This window comes from Belonocnema kinseyi, chromosome 7, assembly GCF_010883055.1.
Source record: "Belonocnema kinseyi isolate 2016_QV_RU_SX_M_011 chromosome 7, B_treatae_v1, whole genome shotgun sequence".
NCBI lineage: Eukaryota > Metazoa > Arthropoda > Insecta > Hymenoptera > Cynipidae > Belonocnema > Belonocnema kinseyi.
The window spans coordinates 77752269-77777285 of record NC_046663.1 but is presented as its reverse complement, the minus strand read 5'-3'; the positions used below and the strand labels follow the sequence as shown (position 1 = coordinate 77777285).

The following is a 25017-nucleotide window of genomic DNA, read 5'->3' as shown; positions in this document are numbered from 1 at the left end:
AAATAAATAATAATACATAAAACATAAATAATTATTTTTTTATCAAATCAAAACAATAAGAAAAGTGATACACATATCTGTATATTTGTTAAAGTGAGAGATTTTTACTGCGATTAAAAAGCTTTTAATTCTCTACATCTGCTACGTTTCTAACTTTTAATTATTGCTTTCTAATGTTTCTATGAAACACTTAAAAATTATTGATTTTAAGGCGTCAAAATAATACACAGATAATGAATTTAAATTTATATTTCAAAACATAAGAATTTCTTCTTCTTTTAATTTCCGGGCTTTAAACTTTTTTTCATTAAATCTGATTTACAGCTGTTTTAAAGTCAGCTAAATTAAATTGTAGCGGCTTCAATATTGTTCTATTTAGTACTGATACTATTGCTGTTTTTCTTGCGTTCACAAACTTTGACTGGCAGAGTTACAACCTTTGGTATGTCGGTACAAACATCCGACATTGGCATCCAATCTCTGGAAAACAGAGAATGGTGCAGCTAAAACCATAGCTCAACAAAGCAAACTCATTGGAACGACCTCTATGTCACCGGTATGTGAACATTATTCTTTTACATTACACAGTAGCAAACATATTACAATTTTTTAAATGAATTCTTATTTAAATATAAAACTGTATCAGAAGTAATACGGTTCAATGTTTAGAGTATATTTTAAGGAAATTAATCAGACAGACTAAATGCAAGTAAATATATAAGCACACCTAGACTTCAAATCAATTTTAGATAAGCGGAGTAATAATACCGGAACGATAATTAAAATCATGTCAAATTCAATCATTATAAGCAAAAAAAGATGGTTTATTTACTTAATGCTAGCAAAATAATGAAAAGAATGCCATGTCTTCTTAAAAAGGTATCGTCTAAAGTAATCCACAAATTACTTGTTGGCTTTCTCTTTTAATCTTTTATTAACCACCCTAGGGACGGCAAATGAAGTAGTCATCGATCTCTTTCCACGATTTGATAAAAAAAATTGAGGTTAATGTGCCCTGTAAATTGAAGAAATTATTGCATTACATTGAATAAAACTACTGGATCCAAGGAAGTGTATTTTTTTCTTCGGACCAAGGATTTACTTAATTCAGTTGAGTAAATACTGTTTATTTGCGAAGAAGTTAGGCCTTACCTCAAAGAAATAATTTCTTGGATTATATTTTTTTTATTATTTTCAATTTCCTCATTTCAATGAAACTAAGATTATTTGAGTGAAAGAAATATTTTTTACGAATAAATAATTATTTATCGAATTAAAAAAATTGTTAGCCGATACTAAGAGGTAACGCGGATACTGAAAGTCAATAATTATATAGACTTAAATATAAAATCTAAAAAAATTAAACATTGATCTATTTTATTGCAAGTAATCATGATTCGAATAAGAAATATGTAATTAATAATCACGAACAAATATTTGTTTGAACCAAGGAAATACATTTAGGATCGAAATGAAATCTATATAACAAAGAAAAAAAAAGAAAGAAAAAGGATTTCTTGTCTTGAAAAAATGTAATATATTCTTCCATTAGTGCTGTGCTTTATATGTATAAAAATAATGAAATCTATTGTGTGAGTTTTTACGCAGGAAGTTATTCTTCTCCCAAGTTTTATTTTTGATTGCTAATAAGCGTTCTTTTTGGAATGATGGATTCAAGCGACATTAATTAGGATTTAAGAAAATGGGTCGATAATAAGATCGTACATATAAAAGTAAGTTTTTGTAATGTAATGAAAAATTAGACTATGATAACTTTTTGAATTAATCTTTATGTTTTGTTTTCAGGCATTATTTTAATTTTACTGAATATAAGTCTCAATTTTTCATACCGTTAGTTTGCCAGTAAATAATACCTGACAAGGAGGTCTAAAATTATTCCGAAACATGTTGGTCTCTAGTAGTATAAAAGGACGGAGAAAGAATAAAGAAAATGAATGAAATTGATTTTTGGTGATTCTTTCCTTTTATTCCCTCTTTTTTCCTTTGTTATATATTTGTCTCTAATGATCCGGAAAGGAGGTAGCTTAGAAATCCAATTTTGATTCGTAATTTTGTTATGGTTAAATACCCAAGCATAAAATACCATTGAAATTGGTTTGAATTGAGGCGTAAATATTTTGCCACAATTTATTGAAAGATACCTATCTTTGTTTAAATATTTCTTAAAGGATGTTATGAAATCAGCAATGTTTAGAATTGTATAATTTTTTGGAATATTTTTTTTTCTATTTAGAGAATGTAATAATCGGAATAGATTGGTTCACAATCAAACCACAAAATAAAAAAATAAAATACTTTTTTCAAGTAAATTCACTTGCACTTCGTCGTAATAAGTATTTTTCTAATTTAATTTTTTGACATATTTGTTTTAATTACACATATACTTCAGTACAAATAACATTTGTTTAAACTAAATGTGCATGAAATCCGTTGAAAGGAACTTTTATTTAGTTTATGAAATATACATGGACCATTCTAAATAAATATTTCTCTCGATGGTAAATTTCTGCTTTGCAATTTTTAATAGTTCAGCAAAAATGCAGCTAGTTGCTACAGATTCCCTTATCTCATAATAAAAACTAGAATGTTACATAATATTGACATTTAACCATATAATAATTATTATTACAATAAATTTCTCACCACATGCTACATTTAAAATTTTCTAATTTCATATATTCAAATTTTTCGAACAATGCGGTGGTATATTTGTAGTTTAATTGAATATTTGTTAAATTTTAAGCAGTTTTTATTTTTATAAGTTACGCTGTTTTTATATAAATTCTCTATTTTCTTTAAAACAAGAACTTGGTTCTTTGATTTCTTTGTTTTGAAGAAATATTTCGTGAACCTTGGGCACGCTTCTTTGCACCAAAAATCACATTTTAAAATAAATAAAAACTTTAAATTCATGTCATGGTCATTAATTTGTTTTAAAAAAATATTTTGTTCATTTATAGTCACATTTGTCTATATTAACTATATGATTTTTAAACAAAAATATCTTATGTCTTTCAACTAATAACATCTTTCTTTCGCTTAGTTAATATTTCGCTGACTGAAATCAATATTTAATTGAAACAATAATTTCATATTTTTGGTTACGATAAAACCATTTATTTATATTAAAGATACAGTTTATAGAATGTATCCAGTCAGATCATGGCTGTGAACAAAGTAAATTTAGTTTGTTTCAAGATTTTTTGTTATCATTGTAGTATAAACATGATTTATAACCAAATTATCAAACTCAGTCGTTTTCAAGCAATAATATGTCTTAATATCGTTCCATAATCATAATGTAAGTTTTCATTTTCTGATTAAATTTTAAGCACAACCAATTGATAATTTGGAAACATTCTATGTCGAACAACTTTAATTTAAAGGCCTTAAAAATTATTCAATCTTTGAAAACAGTGTACTTTTAATTGAACAATTTCAGATGTTACAATTTTCAACCAAAAGCTCTTCGAATTGAACAATTTTAAATACGAATTTCACAAATTTGGCACAGTCTAGAAGATCTTAGGACACACAATGGAATATATTTATGTAATGAGTGATTACCAGGAAAAAATTATACCATTTGAGGTAATTTTTTAATGTTTATCCTAAAAAGTTTCGGCAGGGCATTTTTCGACATTTAGTAGTTAATTTAAAGGGGTATCCCTATACGAGGTGTGTTCAAAAAATAAGGTGACTTTATGGTTTTCTCAAAAAATATTAATTTATTCCTCAATATTTATGTTATACCCTTCAAAGTAGTCCCCCTCAGATATAATACACTTGTGCCCACGCTTTTTCCAATCACCGAAGCACTTCTGATAATCATTTTGTGGTATAGCCTTGAATTCTTTCAGCGATGCAGTTTTTATCTCCTTAATTGTTGAAAATCGATGTCCTTTCATGGGTCTCTTCAGTTTTGGGAAAAGAAAAAAGTCACTGGGGGCCAAATCCGGTGAATATGGAGGCTGAGGCATGACTGTGGTGCTGTTTTTGGTCAGAAAATCTTTCACAAGCAACGATGAATGAGCAGGTGCATTATCGTGATGCAAAAGCCACGAATTGTTTTTCCAAAGTTCCGGACGTTTTTTGCATATCGCCTCTCGCAAACGGCGCATAACTTTAAGGTAATACTCCTGATTGACCGTACGACCTTGTGGTGAGAATTCCTGATGCACTATGCCACGGTAATTAAAGAAGACAGTGAGCAAAGCCTTCACATTTGACCGGACTTGACGTGCTTTTTTCGGTCTTAGAGACTCAGGATGCTTCCACTGAGACGATTGGGCTTTAGTTTCGACGTCATAACCATATACCCACGATTCATCCCCAGTTATAACCCTTTTGAGAAAATCAGGATAATTATTGACTTCATTCAACATCCCCTGAGCGATGGTCATGCGATGGATCTTTTGATCAAAATTAAGCAGTTTTGGAACAAATTTCGCTGACACACGTCTCATGCCCAAAACGTCCGAAAAGATAGCATGGCATGAGCCAACCGATATGCCAACATCTTCAGCAACTTATCTGATGGTAATTCGGCGATTTTTCAACACCATTTCTTCAACTGCTTGAACGTTTTCATCTGTTGCTGTCATTCTGGGACGTCCAGGGCGAGGTTCGTCTTCGACATCCTCTCGGCCTTCTTGGAACAGCTTGTACCATTTATACACATTTTTTTTACTTAGAGTAGACTCACCGTATGCAACTGTCAACATTTCAAGAGTTTTAGAGCACTGGATTCCATTTTTCACACAAAATTTAATGCAAACTCTTTGCTCCATTTTTTTCGAAAGAAGAAAATTGCCGAGCACACCAAACCTTTCTAACCCTTTACGCCTCTGCCAGAAAAACAACACGAGCTATATAGTCAAAACTGTGAACATATGATCGTGACGAGTGTACCAACACAACGAAAGAAAATATTTAAAACTTGAATGTACGTAGCCCGCGAAAATTGAAAAGTCACCTTACTTTTTGAACACACCTCGTATAGATCGCGAAAAATGGAAGAAAACATTGGGAATTTTTTGTAACAAAACGCGCGAAAGCTGACAACTTTTTTTCCCCATTCTGGTTTTATGGGTCACGCCATCGGTCCTGTGCCTCTCTGAAATATTTAAATCGGCTTTTTTTGTTATTATAAAATGTATACCTCGTCCATATATCTATTTTCAAAGCATGGAAAAATTATTTCATAAAATGACAGAACAACAAAATTTTTCGAAATTTTTAATTTCGAGTGTTTATGCAAATAAATGGCTAAATAATAATTTTGCACAAAATCAAAGAGGTATATCGACTAGACAATTAAATTATCTTTAAAATGGCGTTTTTTTTCTTCAATAAGTTGAAAATTTGCTGAGTTCTCGTGCCCATAAACTCGGAAAACCGGGAAAATCTTATTTCGAGATAAACGCGTTTAAAGTCAGAGCGCGCACATACCTACCTGCTCCGCGCATTGACGGACGTCAGCGAAAATAGCCATAACAGCTCAACCACTGCGAATTTAGGTCTAAAATTTTAATGGAGTACTCTTGAAATGTTATACTTTCGATTTGTACCATAAAAAAATCGATTTTTCATCCATTTATATAGGGATACCCCCTTAAGTGACACAAAAACAAGAAAACATAAAGTATTTTGCAGTAAACTCATACAATTTATTCTAATCTATAGTTTAATGCTTTGTGCATGCTTTAGTGCTGTAATCCTATAAGTAAGATTAATTAAATTTGACATAAAGCGTGTTTACTCGTACAATATGTACGGGTACCTAAAGTGGAGTAGGCTACTTAAATTTGTGTAGTTATAAAAATACATACTTAAATAATACCAACTTTTTTCCAATAACAAAAAATTCTTAGCAAAATATTTTCTCGATATAGTGTAACGTTATTTTATATTCGTATGCAATTATAAGCATGTTTGTTATCTTTCTTCGTCAGATTTGAGGTTTTTTCATTTTATATTGATAACATTCACAACGCAATTATTAAAAATTTCAATTCTGTTTTACTTTGAAATATTTAAAAATTACAACATTTAGAAATAGAGGGTTAAAGTTTAAAACAATAAAAACTAATTCATTTGCAATTGAAACAATTGATTATATATCCTTTCAAGATGTACAATTTTAAGAAAATATTTTCAATTTAAATCTACCCAGTTCATGTAATGACTTAAAATTTATATCATTGATAATTTAGGAATATTAAATAAAAAGCCATAGTAACGTAATTTTCTGTCTATAGTAGAAAACGATGTAAGTAATCATTTATGTGAATTAGAAGCCTTTAAAATTAAATAATATGAAAAAATATGAAAGATTTCAAGACTTCTAAAATCTTAAAATAAAAAAACTTGAAATATAACCTTTTTAAATTTAATAATAATAAAAAATTACATTCCTTAAAAGTTGAAAAGTTTAAATTCATGTATTTAACACTAAGTAACTTGAAACTGGAAGCCCACAAACTGCAAGGCAACAAGGTCTAAGAATTGAAAATAGTTATTAAGAATAACTATTTTTAAATTATAATTTTTATCGGAAAAAAATGGTAGATGTTTGATGAGAATTTCAGTATCTTCTAAAAATAGCTGATCCATCAAACCTAAAAATGTCTATATCATATATGAAAATTAAGCTGTGTAAAATATTTGAAGCAAAAAGTCTATTTACAGAAAACAAGAGCTTAAACTTAAAATTAAAAAAGAAGCACTGTATCTTTCGTGAAATTTGAAGCAAAAGGTAATTTAATGAATTGTAGAAAAAAGATTTCTTCTGTCTTAGGGCCACGGCAAAATAAAAACAAATTAGAGCTATCAATTCAACTTCATTTATTTTTAGAAAAAATTAAAATTTTGACGACGTTTCGGCATCACTGCGTGCCTCTTTCAGAGTATCTAAATAATAATTATAATAAGCTAATAAATCATAAAAATAAATATAAATAGTTTAAAAACCAGCACATATTCAACAACACTTAAACAAGTATAATATGCACAATTTAAATTATAATTTAAATTCGAAGATTCCAAAAACTATTGTTGTTTCGCTTAAAAATCATCTTAAACTAAGATAATATTTTAAAAATATTTTTCACGCACAAATAATAACTTTTTAAACTATTTATATTCATTTTTATGATGTATTAGCTTATTATATATATTATTTAGATTCTCTGAAAAAGGCACGCAGTGATGCCGGAACGTTGTCAAAGTTTTAATTTTTTCTAAAAATAAATGGAGTTGAATTGATAGCTCTAATTTTTTTGATTTTGCCGTGGCCGTGAGACAGAAGAAATCTTTTTTCTACAATTCATTATTGCATTGTCGGTCGAAGAATGGTTTGATTCGGTGTTTCCAAATCTTTATATCAGGTAATTTATTGTTCATATTTATAATAGTTTTTTTATGATAAACACATACCTGATTATCTAATTTATTTTAGATTTGCTCATTTGATACGCCCGTATTCCATTCCAGAGAACTTAAATTGGTTTGCACTCTTTGCAATTGGATCCCGCTGTCGTAATCGTTCTTCCCTATCACGTACAGATCTGAATTAGATTTGGAGTAAAACGCTCCAAAGTCATTTTACACCAATTGCTTCTAATGCACCAATCTCTATTAGCAAAGTTCTAGGGCTCTTCGAAAATAGTCGTTTTGAGTGCTTAACATCTTAACATTTTATTTTTAATGGCAGGAATTATGAACCATATGCAGACAATCTTAAAAACCAAAAAAAATTGTTCTACAAAAAGTCCTAAATTCTTACAGAAAAATCTCATTCTAAAAAATGCTAATATCTTACAACCTTCTAGAATGTTATATCAAAATCAAGAAAAAGACCCTTCACGAAATGTAGAGAAACTTGCTTTTTATCCAAATGTCCTATTATATATTTTTATTTAATTTTTGAACCTGCAGATCAATAGTTTGAGCAAAAATTATGGGACAAGTTGAGAGTTTTACCCAAAAAGTTACCAAAATTTCAATCTTCACATTTATTTCTATAGAAATATTAAATTTGTATCCTTCTTAAAAAAATTAGGTTAAATTTGTCTAGATGCTTAATATTTAGTAGAACAGAACTACTGGAATAAATGTTTTGTACCTATGAACTTGATAGATTTAGGATTTTGTGTATACAGTATGCTTAAGCGTTCTTTTAAGATCCTTCAAAGATTAAAAAAAGAAAACTGAAATTTCCAAAAAATGAAAATCACAGGGTATTTATTCATTAAATTATTGTGGTGATAAATCACTTTTCAATAAATGTAGGAAACATATTCTAGCAAGAAATGTCTTCGAAAATATATTTTTAAGATTGCTTTAAAATCTCTTAAAGATACATACAAGGAAATCGATATTTCCTAACATTAAAAATTATGAGAGTATGATAAAAAAATCTCCTGTGATTTTAATTTTAAGGAAATTTCGATTTCCTTGCTTGAATGTTTAAAGAATGTTAAGAAATCCTTAAGATGAACTCAGCGACCAATCTTGTAAGATGGTACAAAACATTATTTCAAAATGATTTATGTCCACAATAGTTTAATCAAAAAATTTCCTGTGATTTTTCTTTTCAGGAAATATTTATTTGCTTTATTGTATCCTTTAGGAATGTTTGAACAACCTTTAACATAAATTCAATGACCTTTTCTGCTAGGCATTTTTTCCAACATTTATTTTGAAGTTATTTCTGAACCTAATATTTTCGTAGAAAAATCTCCCAGTGATTTTGCTTTTTTAGAAAATGCCGATTTCTTTGTTCGAATCTTTAGGGAATGTTAAAGAACTCTTGAAATAAATTTAACGACCTTTCTTGCTAGAAGACGATTCCCACATTTATTGTAAAGTCATATTTGTCTTTATGACCACAATGTCGGTTTTTTGAAAATTACAGTTCCTTGCTTGAATCGTTAGGGGATGTTAAAACAAGCCCCAATCATCCTGTTACACCAAATCGTGAATCTGTTAAGTTAATGTATATGTTACAGGCAAAATCCGATGTGCCGTCACACTGCAGTCTGCCTAGTCCCTCCGCGAATTGACTGAGCGGTGTCAGGCAAAGTCCGAAGCAGCACTTTCACTTTGGACTCTGCCTAGTTAAATCGCGAAGTGCCAGACAGGCTCAGACAAAGTCCGTATAAAAATAAAACCTTTGGGACTTACTTTTCCCACTACACAGTGGGCTGGCTCGAGAATTTACAATTCAAAATAGGCTACAGACCGCAATTGTGAATAGATTTGAAAGTTCTGATAACTTATTGAGTACATTTATCAGTTTTGTTTCACTATATTTAACGTAGATAGACTTAGAAAACATAAATAATTAATTTTTAATATTTTTATTGTTTTAAAGTGTACCTAGTTACCGTATTCAAGCCTTTAAAAACCCGATTATTTAATATAAATTCATAGATTATTAATAACAACAAGTGTTCATTGTTGATTTATTTCATAAACAATGATTCAATAGACGTGTAAAATACTTTATATTATAAATGATAAACTATAAAATTTTATAGATAAAAAAACTACAATATTTATTTTAAATACCAACTTTCCAGTAAAAAGAGCCAGTAATAGGTGTTTCGTTTTGAAAATTTGTTATTAAGATTCAAAATATTAATTTATTGCGATCGAAAATCACTGTTTAGACAATGCCATTAAGATTTAGTATGGCAAATAAGAAATCTGTGTTTGATTAAAATAGGTAAATTGAAGATCTGATTTGAAAATGGTTTAGGAATAACACTTCAAACCAAAACTTGCTTTTAATTTCGTATTAGTTTCGTAACTAATGGACAAAATTTTATCTCCCTACTCTGTCCCTCCACTCTTTTAATTAGGGACTGATACACCTACTTAGTTATCCTCAAAACAGCAATTGTTTAATCTAGTTCCTGACGTTGTCGTAGTAGTTTGGAAGATTTTTGAAGAGAAGTGCTTGATCTAAGAATTGAAGTATTTTAAAAGTAAATTTTTTATCTTATGGTTTGAGTTTCAGTGTACATTTCCGAAAAAGTTGGTTTTATCGCTTCGGAATAATATTTATAAATCGACTGCGTTTTTGAAAATTCTTAACGATTGCTGATGTAGCGATAAATAAAGCGATGAAAATCAAATTCGAAGACAAATTTAGTGCCCTCAAAATTGCAGAAAACTCGTCCTGAGCTTGTCGGGCACTTTGCGATTTGACTAGGCAGAGTCCGAAGTAAAAGTGCTACTTCCGACTTTGCCTGACACCGCTCAGTCAATTCGCGGAGGGACTAGGCAGACTGCCGTGTGACGGCACATCGGACTTTGCCTGTAACATATACAAATATTTTGTTTCTGTAAGTCTCATCCACAAAATATAAGGAATCTATCTAAATATAACAAAACTTGTTTCAGAAAAATGACATTTTAATAATAACAATAATAAAAATTAATTTTCTGTACATTTGGTGCTTGGTCCTTTTTGGAGTTTACCTTAATAAGATAGAAATTTATGGAAAATTGTATAAGATTCTAAAATAATTCAAAGCATTTTAGAACGATCCCTAAGGATACCAGAATATTCCATAACATTCCAAGAAATTCTAAGGCATTCTACAAAAGTCAAGTAATTTCTAGAATATAAAGAATTGCAGAGTAATCTGTAAAATTTCTGAACAGTCCAGAATATTTTTAAACATTCAATAGAATTATAAACTCTACCATAAGAGTCTTGAATATTCTTGCACATTCTATAAAATTCTAAAACGTTTTAGAAAAGTCCAGGCATTTCATGAAGACTCTAGATGTCATTAAGAGCCGGTAACAGGAATCTTTAGTTAGAACACAAATTAGGGGACATTCATAAATTAATTAATACATTTTTGCTAGTTTTCTTTAAAACAATGTTTTACATGCAACGAACATGTAAAACTTCTCGAAAATTATGACGTATGAAAAGCTTTTTAATCTAGTATAAAATATTCAAAAAAAAAAGAAAACAACAATTTAGAGAATCGAAACTCGCTACTGAAGGTTTCGGATATTTTTACTAGCTGTTTAATATGTCGTTAAATCTAAAAAACTATATTACCAAATCTGAAGGTATCTTCAATGAATAGTGCAAGGCCCAATAAGCTTAAAAATATTGAGCATAATTTGAATTTTTTAAAATCTTTTGAAATTCCTTGAAATTCGAATTAAAATATTATAAAATCCTTTGAAGTTATCTAAAGCTATCTGAAACCTAATTATATTCCTTCAAATCCCTTGAAATCTATCAAAATATCCTGAAAATTTTCAAATACATTAAACCCTAGAGATAAGGCCCACTGATAAAGTCCCTCAGAGAATTGACGGCGCGCCGCAAGTTGGAGTAAAAGTACCTGTGCGGGGTGAGCGGCAGTCGCTTAAGCGTGAACAAACAAAACCGTATTCTACGAAACGGGCCTTTCTCTGGGAAATCCCGACCTCCTCCAGCCCCAAAACCAGTCCAGTTTTAGAGTTTTATTGTACTTTGAAAATTCTTTAATTGCCCTAGATTCCTAGAATGTATTAAAATATTCTACAATTTTCTAAATTTTTAAAACATTTGAGAAAATATTTGGAATTTTTGTAAATCTCACAAAATCCTTGCAATAGTTGTAAATCCCTCGATTATTGTGAATAAGTTCTTTGAAAGATTATTAAAATATTACTAAATTCCGTGAAATGGCATAAAATCTCAGAATGTTCCTTGAAAGCTCTTGAAATTTTTGAAATCCTATGAAAGATTTGAAAACCTGGGAAATTTATTAAAGTATCTCACTCAGAGCCTTTCAAATTCCTTAATATTACTGATAGAATGCTTAAAAGTCTGATAAATCTTTGGTAATATATCTTGAAACATTTAATATTTTTAGATATCCAAAAAATTAATTAAAACACCTTATTGTGCGCCTTTAAAGTCCTTTAAAATGACTTAAATACTCGCTTATCATAAAATCCCTTGGATCTCCGGTAAGGTTGATTTGTTATAAATATCACTTAACATGATCGATTGACGCTACTCCCTCCCATGTACCAGATCGTAACATTCCCCTTCCTCAAATTGTTATGTAATTTACGGATGGCCCTTTACCTCTCTATTAATGCTCATATTTACATGCTATTTGTTTCTGAAAGTTTTGCACAATCAAAAGAGTTTCTAATTTTTAATTTACAGTTAGAAAATTGATATAACTTTACTATCTTGATTGAATAATTATAGTTGAAGGCAGAGTTGAAATAGCATTTAAAGTGGAGCTGCATGTCACTGCGTGTAAAGTTGGTAGCAAAACATCTATTTGAGAAAAAAATAACTGAATATTCTGGTAGCACAAAAAGATAATTTGGCAGGAAGTTCATAAGCTAAACACCTCTCTCAACGCTTTTAGCGCGAAAGTTTTTTTATCGCTCTATACAAAACCCCCTGTTTATGTTCGTTCAAAGAATCACGGTGATTTCCTTTCCACGATGACTTTTTGTTGAATGCGAAATTGCCGATTTTCGCGGAAGCAAATATTTTTCTTGAAAGACTAGACAGAACTACAAACTCCCATGAAGAAAATTAAATTACGTACGCTTGTGTTCAAGATAAAACATTTTAAAGAAAATTTTCGCTAATTTTTAATGATTCAATATAATTAAACTCTGAACAATATTAAGGGTCCATTCACTTTATATGAATAAATTAAGAAATGTATTATTCAATATTCAGTATTAAAAAAAGAAAGGCAACTCAAATTGCATTTTCTATTTTTTCTTCCTTTTGGATGAAAAGTGAAATACGTGGAAGAAGAAATAAATTCGGACAATATTTGTAGGTCGTTCATTCCAAATTTGTTTGTTTTTATCATACATTTAAATTATTTTTAGGTTTAGAAAAAGCAATTCATGTAAACGTGTAAAATTAATTATAATAAATTCCACAAAAAGCAAGGTAATTCCAAAAACTTTAAAAATCCTTTCATGATAAATGATGCTATGTAACGTCATGTGCCATATCTATATCAATACCTCCCCACCCTCCTAATAACCTGGAAGATGCGGAAGAAAAATTATAATCCGGCAAAGTATGACGAAAGAGTAGATTAAAATGTGGCGAAATATGCCGGAAGAGAACACACAACGTATTTTATAACATCGGAAATTTTCTAGTCGTAATAGCTTTGGACTCCAAATTTTAAGAGATACACAAAAGTTAGTAAATTAAGTTAGTTTTCGTGTATTTGTTTAGTTTAATACTATCTTGTTGATTACTGAAGGTTATCTGTTAATAAACCGGCTTACAAAAATTCAGGCACGTAGTAGCATCCCGTGTGGAAAAATGTTCTGGCGCTGGCCTGGCCCAGACCAGACCGCCAAGTTTTCAACCCTGGCGCTGACCGAATGGTCTGGCCTGGGCCTGGCCAAAAGTGTAACGTTTTTTTCTGGTTAGCCCTAGGCCAGACCGTCTAGTCAGCCGCTAGTTATGAGCTGGTCAGCCGCTAGTTATAGGCTGGTTAACCGCCAATTATTGGCTCGTCAGCCGTTTAGTTAATGGCTGATCAATTAATGCTTTATCGTTGAGAATCATATCGTCCATGTTTAGAGGATACGCTTTGAGGATACGCTCAAAAATCAAAACATGATTTCCTAGAAAAATATATAATATACATGTTTTATATAATCGGTAAAAATTCAAATTTAGCGTCAAAAATATACTGCCATAAAAAATCAATAAATTAAATTATCGTTTCTAATACTTATTCTTTTATAATAGATAAAAAGTAGGTTTGTACTTACTATTTATTTAATAAATTAATAAAGACATCGTACATTTTATGCCTCCGCTTTTACAGCTAACTTTTAGCTGGATTAATATATTATTAGGAAAATAATAAGAAATTTGGACAGTTTGTGACACTTTATCGACAAAAACCAGTACTGTTTCTGAGAGGTCGGAGCCAAGCACTGTCAGAATACTTCAAGTTGTGACGTCAACTGGCAATATGTCTGCACGCCGAGGGCTAAGCAATAAATTACAATTACTTGGGAAAACTTGATTGTTTTAATGATTTAGATACACAAATTTAACTATAAACTTTTTTAGTTTAAATAATTTCATGATAGGATCTGTAACTTTTTGAAATGTAGGAAAAAATATACTGTATCAAACTTAGATTTTTTCTTGGCTCGCTGATCAGCGCCAGGCCTGGACCAAACCAGACTGTAAAGATGATAAGAAAGAAAGTCGTGCTTTCATAGTTGTAATTTCTTGTATTCCATTATTTTAGATACCCTGGAGCTTTTTAAAATACATTCAAAAAAAAAATTTGGTAATGGAAATTAAGATATTTTTTCTTGGCTCGCTGATAAGCGGCAGGTCTGGACCAGACTCTCAAGATAATAAGAAAGAAAGTGGTGTTTTCATAGCTTGAATTTCTTACTTTTCATCATTTTAGAAATCCTACAACGTTTTCAAAGTACGTCCAACAAAATTTGGTGATGGTACTTAAGATTTTTTTTTCTATTGGCTCGCTGATCAGCGCCAGACCTGGACCAGGCCAGACCGTCAAGGTGATGGAAGAAAGGCTTGTTTTTATGCTTTGAATTTCTAATTTTCCAACATTTTAGAGCCCCTGTAGTATTTGTGAAGTATGCCAAAAAAATTTTCTGATGGAACTTGTGATTATTTCGTTCTTGGCTAGCTGAGCAGTGCCAAACCTGGGCTAGAACAGACCTTCCAGACTAGACGGTCTAGATAAATCCAAACCTGGGCCATACCTGTAACCAGATTGCCGGGACATTTTTCCAGGCGGGATGGTCCGGGATGCAAGAGACTCAATTTCCAGTTTGATCAGGTGGTACCTCCTCGAGACCTTAACTTTTTTCATATGGAAAATTTGATTTTTTCTACCTTAACCAATTTTCCTCCGAGAAAAGCTGCTTATAGAAAATCTTAATTTTCCTTAGTTCAACTGAAAATTTTTGTTTTTATAATGATTATTTCCATATGAGATTAAAATAAGACATATAAAAATAGTATGATGGAAATAAAATGAATATTAAAATATAAAGAATTAGTCCAATACAACTATATAAAATATAATATAAACTGAATAAAGGTTTTATTATTATTATAATATTCACTTCTGTGAACTTAAAGTAATAAATGGTGTTTTCGAATAAAAAATTACACAAGATATCAGAATTATTTGCTAATGTTGCATCATTGACTTATCCTTGAATTATACGAAAATATTTTAATATATTTAGGATATTTGAAAAAAAGAATTTTGTGATAACATTTTTTTTATAATAATAATAGTTAAAAATGAATAGTTTGGCTTCATTTTAATAAATTAAAAAGGTATTGGCAATAAAAAAATGCAAAAACAAAAATTGGCAAAAAAATGCAGCAGCAGGAAATGCACCCGGTTTTTCCAGTTACAAACTCGGAGCGCAATCGCCTAATCTAACAGAATCTAACAGTAATTATTTAAAATTTTTTAATTTATCTGCTATATCATCAGAGATTGTACCTTACCGACAGCAGATCAACCCTCCAAACCATTAAGGCAGAAAATCTACACAATATCGATCAAGTTAAGAATCTTCAATAACAGAAAATGCTTAACGTCTTAATAAGACTAGATGGAAAATCATATTTTTAAATTAAAATGATTTCTTAAAAAAAAAATCCTACTCCATCTTCACTCCATTGGGAGTCGAACCACAAAACTTCTGAAAGTCAAGTTAAGTACCATTAACACCTAGCTAAAAATTGGCGTTATGTTCTTGAATTAAGAGTTCTTATTCTGATCCCTCTAATAGCTTAATTGGAAAAGCACCTGACCGGATATCAGAAGTTTTGTGGTTCGATTCCCAATGGAGTGAAGATGGAGTAGGATCTTTTTTTCAAGAAATAATTTTAATTTAGAATCTAACAGAATCTAACCGAGAGTTTCAAGCCGTTTCTCTCGAGAATGGTTGAAAAGTACATCTTATTACTTGAGCATATAAAAAGTTTTTTTTTGTCGATGAAAATAAAAAGTTAGCTTACCTTTCCAAAATTGGAGAGACCGCCGGTGTGAGGCACTTGACCCGGTTCATCGGCCGTGCTGCAGTCTGCCCTACCGAACCAACAGGTCAGTAACTCAGTGACGACAATCGTATGCGTTAATGTAAACCGTCATGTACATGCCCTCTAATTTGATCATCATGGCATTACAGTCAGTGCTAACGGAATAGGTACAGAATGATACCATGTTACCATGACTATATAATATTGCATCCCTAACAACACTCTGTCAAGGGAGGGTACCATTACCACATCAAGTTGCTTTGTTAATTTTATTTTAGGTTAATACTTTATTGTTAAAAATTGTAATCACTTTTAATGTTAAATTATACAGCTTCTATTAAAAATATACTTATTTATTTTCTATAGATATTGCCTGAAAAGATTAAGGATCAGAGTTTCTAGAAACATCATTCAAAAGATTTTAGAATTTCGCGTCCAATCAAACAAATTTTTAAATTTCAACTCGATTTAGTCAAAAGAGATTAGGTGGTTAAGAAATGAGATGTCTTGAAAATGAAGATTGGAATATTAACTTTAAAAAAGAGTTGAAGAAAATAAAATAACCTTCAATGCTTCTCGTATTATCATCGCGATATGAAAATGCCTTTTATGTCAGATTGGGATTCATCAATTTTATGTAATAGACCAGATTCGAAATTTGTACTCATAATGGAAAAATCTATAAAGTATTTTTCTACTGGCTTATTTTAAAATTGATGATCTCTCTTTTATTTTAAAAAGTTTTATTTTTGTTCAGAAAAAGGTATTCCTTTAATAGGATTCCCAAATGGTACTCGAATTTTTCAAATGTTGTGTTTGTAGTCTAAAAATTTAACCTTTACAGACGATCCTGAACTTGTTTTTTTAGAGATGACAGCAAATTAAAATATCAATATAGTACTCTTATAAAGCATGTACATTCGGGTTTTTATTTTTATCTTAAGACTACTTGGGAAAATTTATTCTTGGAAATTTTAATGCTAAGTTGCGTCGATGGGACATTACAAATATTTTCATGAAAGCAAGGGAAGAGCAATTACATAATTTCCAGAAGTATTCACTAAGTTGATAGTTTTAAAGAAGCATTCTTCAATTAATGGAACTAGACAAAGTTTCGCAGCACTCAAGACAAGTTTAATAAAGGTCTGAGCATCGTTGAAGTTCCTTTGATTGTTTTGTGCACCTCGGGCTGTTTTCTATTGGCTGACAAAATAAATGCGCCTTTAGAGTTTAGAGTTAAGACATCTTGTGTAGTTCTATCATCCTGTAATTCAAAACTTTCAGAGCGTCGATAATTCCGTACTTCAGTAAATACAAGTAATGTTTCGGACGCTGATGAAACTAATGTATTGGAAACAGGAGATATTGTAAGCTGCTTTCTCACATTTTCGTGCTTTCTTTCAATTTTAAATAGCACTCAGAGAATTAGTCTTTGAGAAATTGAATACATGAGAAAGATAAATCGGAAACACAATTACGAAGGAGGAGGCATACTTTTCTATTTTGTAGTGCTAATTTTTCTTAGCCTGCACTGTCAGGATGCATCTAATGAGAATCTTAACTTGGGTACCTGGAGCTCTGAAGAAGCAATAGTTCAAGCAGCTTAGCTAGTTAAAGTTTTACTGTCAGTCTCGCTTTTTTTGTAAAACTTGATCGACAGTCTCGTTAGAGAATAAGAAGAATTTATTTATTAGACAATCTAAAGAATTTTCATCTTTCCTCAATATTATATACAATAATCCTCGAGTGTATTGATCCGCTTTGTACACATTGCAGCTCCTATGTTTCCGTTCACTTATCGCGTACATTTTTTTTTTATTTATTTTTTTTTTACTATTTAGTTTGACAGCTTATTAGTATACGTTAGTTTAACATCTTATAAAATTAAGTTCCTCAGGAAGCTGATTTAATTAAAATCGAATTCTTTCGTTTGAATTGGAATCTCGTCATTTAGAATTTGATGCCGTTTTGGGGAAGATCCTTAAAAAAAGAACTAATTACACCTAGGGTTCATTTTTTATAAAGGGAAACATATATTATATATGTGAAAAATGTTGAGACTTGAATTATTATGTTAAAAATTGAGTAATTTGAAACTATATAATTTTAGAATTTTCCATAGTAACACTATGGTATTGCAAAACTTTGAAGTGTACCTCTTTAAGTATGAAGAGTTTTTAATTTATTAAATTTACAGATGAAAATTATGCAAGTCATAGGTTTTACAATTTAAACTTCGGTAATTTTGATTCTTTATATTTGAAATTTTTTCAATTTCTTCAATTTAGAAGTTTTAGAATTGAATGCTTGACGTTTAATCTTCAAAACTCTCTAAATTTAACCATTTTTATCATTCATCTTTAAAATTAAAGCGGTACAGTCGCAACGTTTCAAATCGCAGACTTTTGGATTGTAAATATTTAAAATTGAAGAACTTTAATTTAAAAAATTTACAGTTAAAAATTATCAAAGTATATCAATACAAATTATTGTAAATTTTATGATTATCATCAACATTTTTTCAATTCGGAAGATTTCGAATAGAAAACTTAACTTTTGAGTTTATAAAATCATCAAAGTTTAATATTTTTTGTTTATAGGTTTACTTTTGAAATTGAAGAGTTTTTAATCATAATTGTAGGAGATTTAATTTAAAATCTTGAAAACTACAGAGTTTTTATATTTGAAAATATACAATTTAAAAATTTGCAAGTTTACAGTTTCACAATGAAAAATTCTATAATTTTTATGATTCGCATTCCAAAGTTTTTAAATTTCGATGATTTCGAATTGAAAATGTGACTTTTGTCCTTCAATATTATGAGAATTAAAATTTTTTTGTTAATGTATCCTTTAGATTTAAGTGCTTTCAATTTTGAATTTTCATATAGTAGAACTTTCAATTGTATATGTTTAAAATTAAAGATTTTTTAATGTTCAGAATTTACAATTAAAAATTATCCAAGTTTTAAGTTTGAGAATAAATTTTGTTTGTAATTTTGATGATGAACATTCGAAACTTTTTGAAATTAGAAGATTTTTGATTAGAAACTTAACTTTTGAATGTTCAAATTATCAAAATTTAAAAATTTTTAATTATATTAAGTCAATTGTAACTTATAAAAATTATAGAACTATTAATTTTCAATCTTCAAAATAGAAGAGTTTTTAGTTTTGAAGATGTATAATTCAATATTACGTTAATTTTAAGTTTTATATTTAATTTTCAAACTTAAAATTAACGTAATATTAAATTATACATCTTTAAAACTTTTCAGAAATTTCTTAAGTTTGAAAAATTGAAATTAGAAATTTTCACTTTTACTTATATAAAGTAAGGAATTTTTATTTGTGCATCCATAAAGTCGAAGATTTATCGAATGTATCCCTTGAAAACTATAAAACTTTGAATACTAAATGTTTTAAGTTAAAGATTTATTAATTTGGATAATATAAAATTATGCAAGTTTCGAATTTAGAAATAAAAAAATGAAGTGAAAACTTGACTTTTAATTTATAAAATCGTCAAAATTTAGGGGTTTTCATTTATATCTACATTTTTTAAATTTAAGAGTTCTCAATCGCAACTCTTTAAAATTAAAGCATGCTTAGTTTTAAATCTTTAAAATTAAAGTTTAAAATGTTTTAATTCACACACAAAAATTATGCAAGCCTTAAGTTTTATATTAAACAATGCTGTAATTTCCGTGCTTTAAGTTCGAAATTTTTTCAATTTAGAAGATTTAGAGTTTAACACTTAACTCTTGACCTTCAGAATTAATACAATTGAAGCTTGTTTATTTAAACATGTATAAAATCAAAGAGGTTTGAATGGTAAATTTTCAAAATGTGATTATTTAAAAAAATGAAAAATTACTTCATTTAAAATTATATACATTGAAATATTATGATCTTCAATTGCATATATACAAGAGAGGACTGTTTCAAAAAGATGTTCTGAATCTTACGACTTTAAAATATAAAAATGTTTAATTAACCAGAATGGAAAACTTTAAATTTTAAACATCTAGAAAATGAATCAGTGTCGAAAATGGAAGACATCAGTAAGACTCAGAAATCTAAAATATCTTTTAAGGCCATCTTATTACAAAATAAAATCCTAAACTACCTTAACTATGTTTCTGCTTCTAATTTTTACTGGAATAAAATCTTATATTTAAATCTTGATGATGCATTACTGAAAGCCGATTAAAGTTGAAACTAAAAATGTATGGAATATAATAAGAAAGATATTTATAATTTTTAAAAATTTGTGATTCTTAATTATATTTATTTGCACTTCAAATTAGAGCATATATTTTAATTTGGTACTTAGGGAATCAAAAAAAGAAATATGTAAAAAGCGCGTTGCGCGCCTTTTTTCACTAGTATTAAATAAAAGTAATTGAAAAAGTTACTGATAGAATAAATCATTCTAAATTCTAAGAAGTCAAATTTTTATCAAAAAACTATGTCAATTCGTTGCAGTGGCGAAAAAATAATTTACATCTACGTAGGAAGTTTTCAATCTTTCAGTGTAGTAATTTTTGTTCTCAATAATTTTTAAAAAATTCAATACAGCTCAATTTAAATATATTTCAAATGTATTACAGTGTTTTTTTTAAGTAACCTCAGTTTGAATGTTAATTAAATTTGAGATTTAAAAACAAAAGATTTGAAATAAACTCGTTCATGCAAGAATATTTTTAGTATTCTTTTTATTGTATCAACTTATTTTTTTTAAATTTGAATTTCTAAATCGTTGCATGCTTTCAATTTAGGAATTTTAAAAGATAATGGTGAGAAATGAACGAGGAAATTATTTGTTTCAGATATCATAAACTTAAAATCATTTGGTTTTCGATTTAAACTGGAGAGTTTAGTTTTCTTATAATTTTAAACTATTCAGTTTTTAATATTTCAAATATAAATTTGTTTAATTGTTTAATTCAGATTGCTTTAATTCTTGAATAAATCAGTTTGTAAGCTTCGAATTTGAATGAGATTACTACTATAATTTTTTATTTATTTTATTAGATTTAAAAAATAGCAATTTAAAATACTGTTTAATTAGGGTTGTCATTCATTTGTTTCGATACCAAAAAAAGCCAATTTAGCGATTAAAGAAGTTTAAATGCAGGCTCACATCGGAGAGGATTTAAATTTATTTTTTGGGTGTATGGTTAAGGTTTGAGAGAGCATCATTACCTTTGTCCTGTTTCCACTTTCCTGGGGGTTGTTGTTGCTATTTCAGCCATAAATAATCGATACTTTTTAAGTTTTGTTATACCGAAACATGCTTGAGCGCACGCGTAAAAGGAAAATCGGATAACGGCCAATCGCACCGAATTGCACAGGATATCTCTATTTGCATATAAAGATATAGTCAATGTAGAGCTTGTTTGCAATTATTTTACGATGTGAAATCGATTCTAGTATGATCTCTAGTTTTCTTCCTTTTATTAACATACGTTTGTAGGTACAAAGTTATATGTGGGATGCACATTTATTCGATTACAAGTTTCAATTAGAATTTTTAATGAGCATAACGAAAGACAAGTCCCTACTGTTATTTTTTCTATTGGATGGCTACAATAAAATCTAGCTGCTGCTTACAAAAGTTTACAATGAGAAAAAGTAACAGTATTAAGTTTTGTTAAATGGTGCCAAGAAAGGGTGGTCCAGAAAATCGATTTTTTATTCTCGACCAACATTATACGGTGCCTTGTTTATGGTTTCAAAATAATGATATCCTACCAATTTTGTATGAGAGAAGACGTAGCGAAAGATACTTTTTCATAAATTTAATTTCAACCATGCAAAGCTTCATAAAGAGGAAAATGAAGAACTTGCCAACACTATTTTCTTTAACTATTGAATTTAAATGAAGAATTGAAAAATAATGGATTTTATAAATCGTATGCCTTCAGTGATTAATTCTAGGAGTTAATTTATCCATGTTAATTGTTTGAAAAATTTATAATTAGATATGCATCTTTTGAGCTAAAATCGTGAAATATGAAGTTTTTCATTTACATTTTACTAAACGGATATGCTACAAAATCATGAGTAATTTTCCAAGAATGTTATATATTAAAGAATTATCAATTAATTAAATAATATATTTTCATTATAACAATTTTTGACACACTGATGTCATGTTCAACCCTTAAAAGATTTAGAAAGTGTTTTCAAAGCTAACAATCATAGTTCACTTGTTATGGTTAATTAAAGAATGTTATATTAATAACTTGTAAATTGTTTTTATTTCACACTATTATTCATTATAAAGAACCAAATTTGCATATATTTCTTTTTTTTTTTTGATAAAACTAGATTTTCAAAAACCGCATCGCCCAAACGAAATATTTAAACCATATTGGAAGCAGTGCGTATGGCATAAATTAAATGTCTAACTACTTAATCTCTAAGCTAGGAAATATTCTGTTTTTTGATATTTGAAGTTTAGATATTCGAATTTCATTCTGTATTTTTTTTTAGAATTTTGAAAAGAAAGAGAAGATTTTCTCGAAATCCCCACCTTTTTGGGCTAAACTATTTTTAAGCCGTGAGATTTTTTGTTCTGAAAATAGAATTTTGTAATTTTTCTCGAAAACGATGCAGGTTAACATAAAAGAACAAGCAGTATTTTTTAGCCTTTCTAGATGTGAAAACTTTTATCTTGAAATTTTTTGTAGCTTTCGTTATTTCACAGAAAAATTCGGAAATTTGATTTTATGAAAAAAATCTCTTTGCACAAAAATGGTTAGACTACTTAAAGTTCACAAAGTGCCTTTTTTATAGAAGGATAAATAAAAAAAATTAGCAAAAAATATAAGTGAAGGTTTTTTTTTGTGAAAATCCACTTTTTATATTGCGAAACAAATCGTCACCACATCGTTAACTTTTTATCGTTTTTGAAATTTTCTTGTGGCTTTAAAAAGATGATTTTAAAACTCACAAGAATCCGAAAAAAATATTTGAATACCTTAATCAAGTCAAGAACTATATAATTTTAAAGAAAGAATTTGTTGTTTTTTCAAAAATAGACGTCCGAATTTAAATATATGAATCCTCCTGGAGATTTTTTTCAGATTGAAAATATACTCTAGATTTGGCAATTTTTATGGATTTGGAATTACCATCCAAGCTTTGTAAACAGATTTTCAAAATCTTAGTAAGAAAAATGAACCAATACTGAATCGAGGCATATGCAAATAATGAAAGTTATCAAATCGGATAATTTTTGCCTGTTTTTGAATGTAATATACTTGTGTCAGTAATCCTAAAGTCAATCTTAATGAGAAGCAGAAGATATTTTCTGATTTTTAACATTTTAAGTTATTTTCTTGTCCAAAATAAAGTTTCTACATTACTAAAATTGGTTACTAAAAGATTTTTTTTGACTTTACGTCAATTTTCGTGTAGACAAAAATGTTCGGATTCAATCCAATATATAGAGTTATATTACTATAATGAAAATATATTTTCAGATTGTTTATCATGATATCTAATGTAGTATAAATATTATGAACAAATTTAATAAAATAACGTACATACTGTAAAAACTAGAGATCTTTTTTATTGCATAATTTTTTCGTGTCCTTTTTTTAAATACAATAATTTCATGCTGCTATTTTTAATGTAAAATTATTGAATCTGGATTCATATTATTAGTCTACTTTTCGTACCATTCAATAATGTTTTTTTTTCTGAGACTTATTGTAATACCTGAGACTAGCCGTGAAACAGTCATTTGTTTTTAGAGTGGCAGAAACATACGTTACTTTGAATTATAGTTGACTGAAAATTGAATTGCGTTAAGGTTACCGTTACTTCCGGGGAACACGTTACTGTCAAACACTAAATATAAACAATTTGTATATTACGTGAAAAATAATTATTATTCATAAACTTCTAACAAATGTAAGCCACTAAGTAAATCCATTATTGTTGAAATTCTCAAACAAAATTTAAAGCATTATAGAATATCGATAACAATATTTGATTCAAAAAATAATCAAATTTCTAACAGGCGTTGATTTAAAAAGAAAAAAAGATGTAACTAGGTATAAATTTGGACCACCCTAATTAGCTAAGCAAAGCATCAGGGTTTTTAAATATTTAATAAGATTCTTTTAAAATTCTCTCCAGAGTTGAAGGTGCTTTTCATAAAAGTTATAAGTATGAATGAATGTTGCATCTAGATACGATTGGTTTCAAAGGACTGCCCTTTTAATTAATTTTGCCTTTAGTTGAGATCGGATTTAAAGGAAATTGCAATGAAAAGGAAACCTTGAAGTGGAGTGTTGAAGTCGAGTTAAATCTTTGAAATTCGATTAAGCTGCAAGAACTGATTTTGTGGCTTTCCGAGAGCAGTTTTTAATTTCTTCTAAAAGAAAAGGAGAACTTTCCGTATCCGATACTCACCAAGGTGTATTACACGTATGAGTGAGGGTGAGATATCTCGCCCCTAACTCGTACAGCATCCGCAGCACAGCGAGACTCGCTCCGACCGCATGTCCCCCTTCTACTCCGATGAGGCTTGCTAATCTACCTTCTTTATGTGATTTTTCTATCCCTGAAATTGAAAATGATCATTTTTCATTAGCTTAATCTCAAAATTAAAATTTGGGTTGCAATAAGTTTTGAATCGTGCATGAATGACATGAAGTATTTTTGTTGGAGGGCGGGGGGGGGGGGTATTTTTTACGGTAATTTTTTCAAGTTTGCTTATCTTTAAAAAATAAAAGTTAAATAAGTTTGAATGATTTTAAACAGCTGTTTGTCAGCACGATTATATCGTGCTTAATGTAGTACGAGGGCAGTTCAATAAGTCCTTAGAATGAAGTATAAAAACAATTTTTTTTGGGTAAATTTTTTTTTATTTTTCAACATAATCTCCTTGGAGCTCTATA

At 29.2% G+C, this 25017-nt stretch overlaps 1 protein-coding gene across 1 annotated transcript in view; it reads right to left on the bottom strand.

Annotated features, from left to right (window-relative positions):
- Nucleotides 1-25017, bottom strand: part of LOC117176800 (dipeptidase 1) — a 353294-nt gene that overhangs the window by 129687 nt on the left and 198590 nt on the right. The window contains exons 4-5 of the mRNA XM_033367109.1: nucleotides 24530-24680; nucleotides 16079-16148 (exon numbers count right to left, since the gene is read on the bottom strand). Of these exons, the coding sequence (XP_033223000.1) occupies nucleotides 16079-16148; nucleotides 24530-24680 (221 nt within the window). The remainder of the gene's footprint in view (nucleotides 1-16078; nucleotides 16149-24529; nucleotides 24681-25017) is intronic.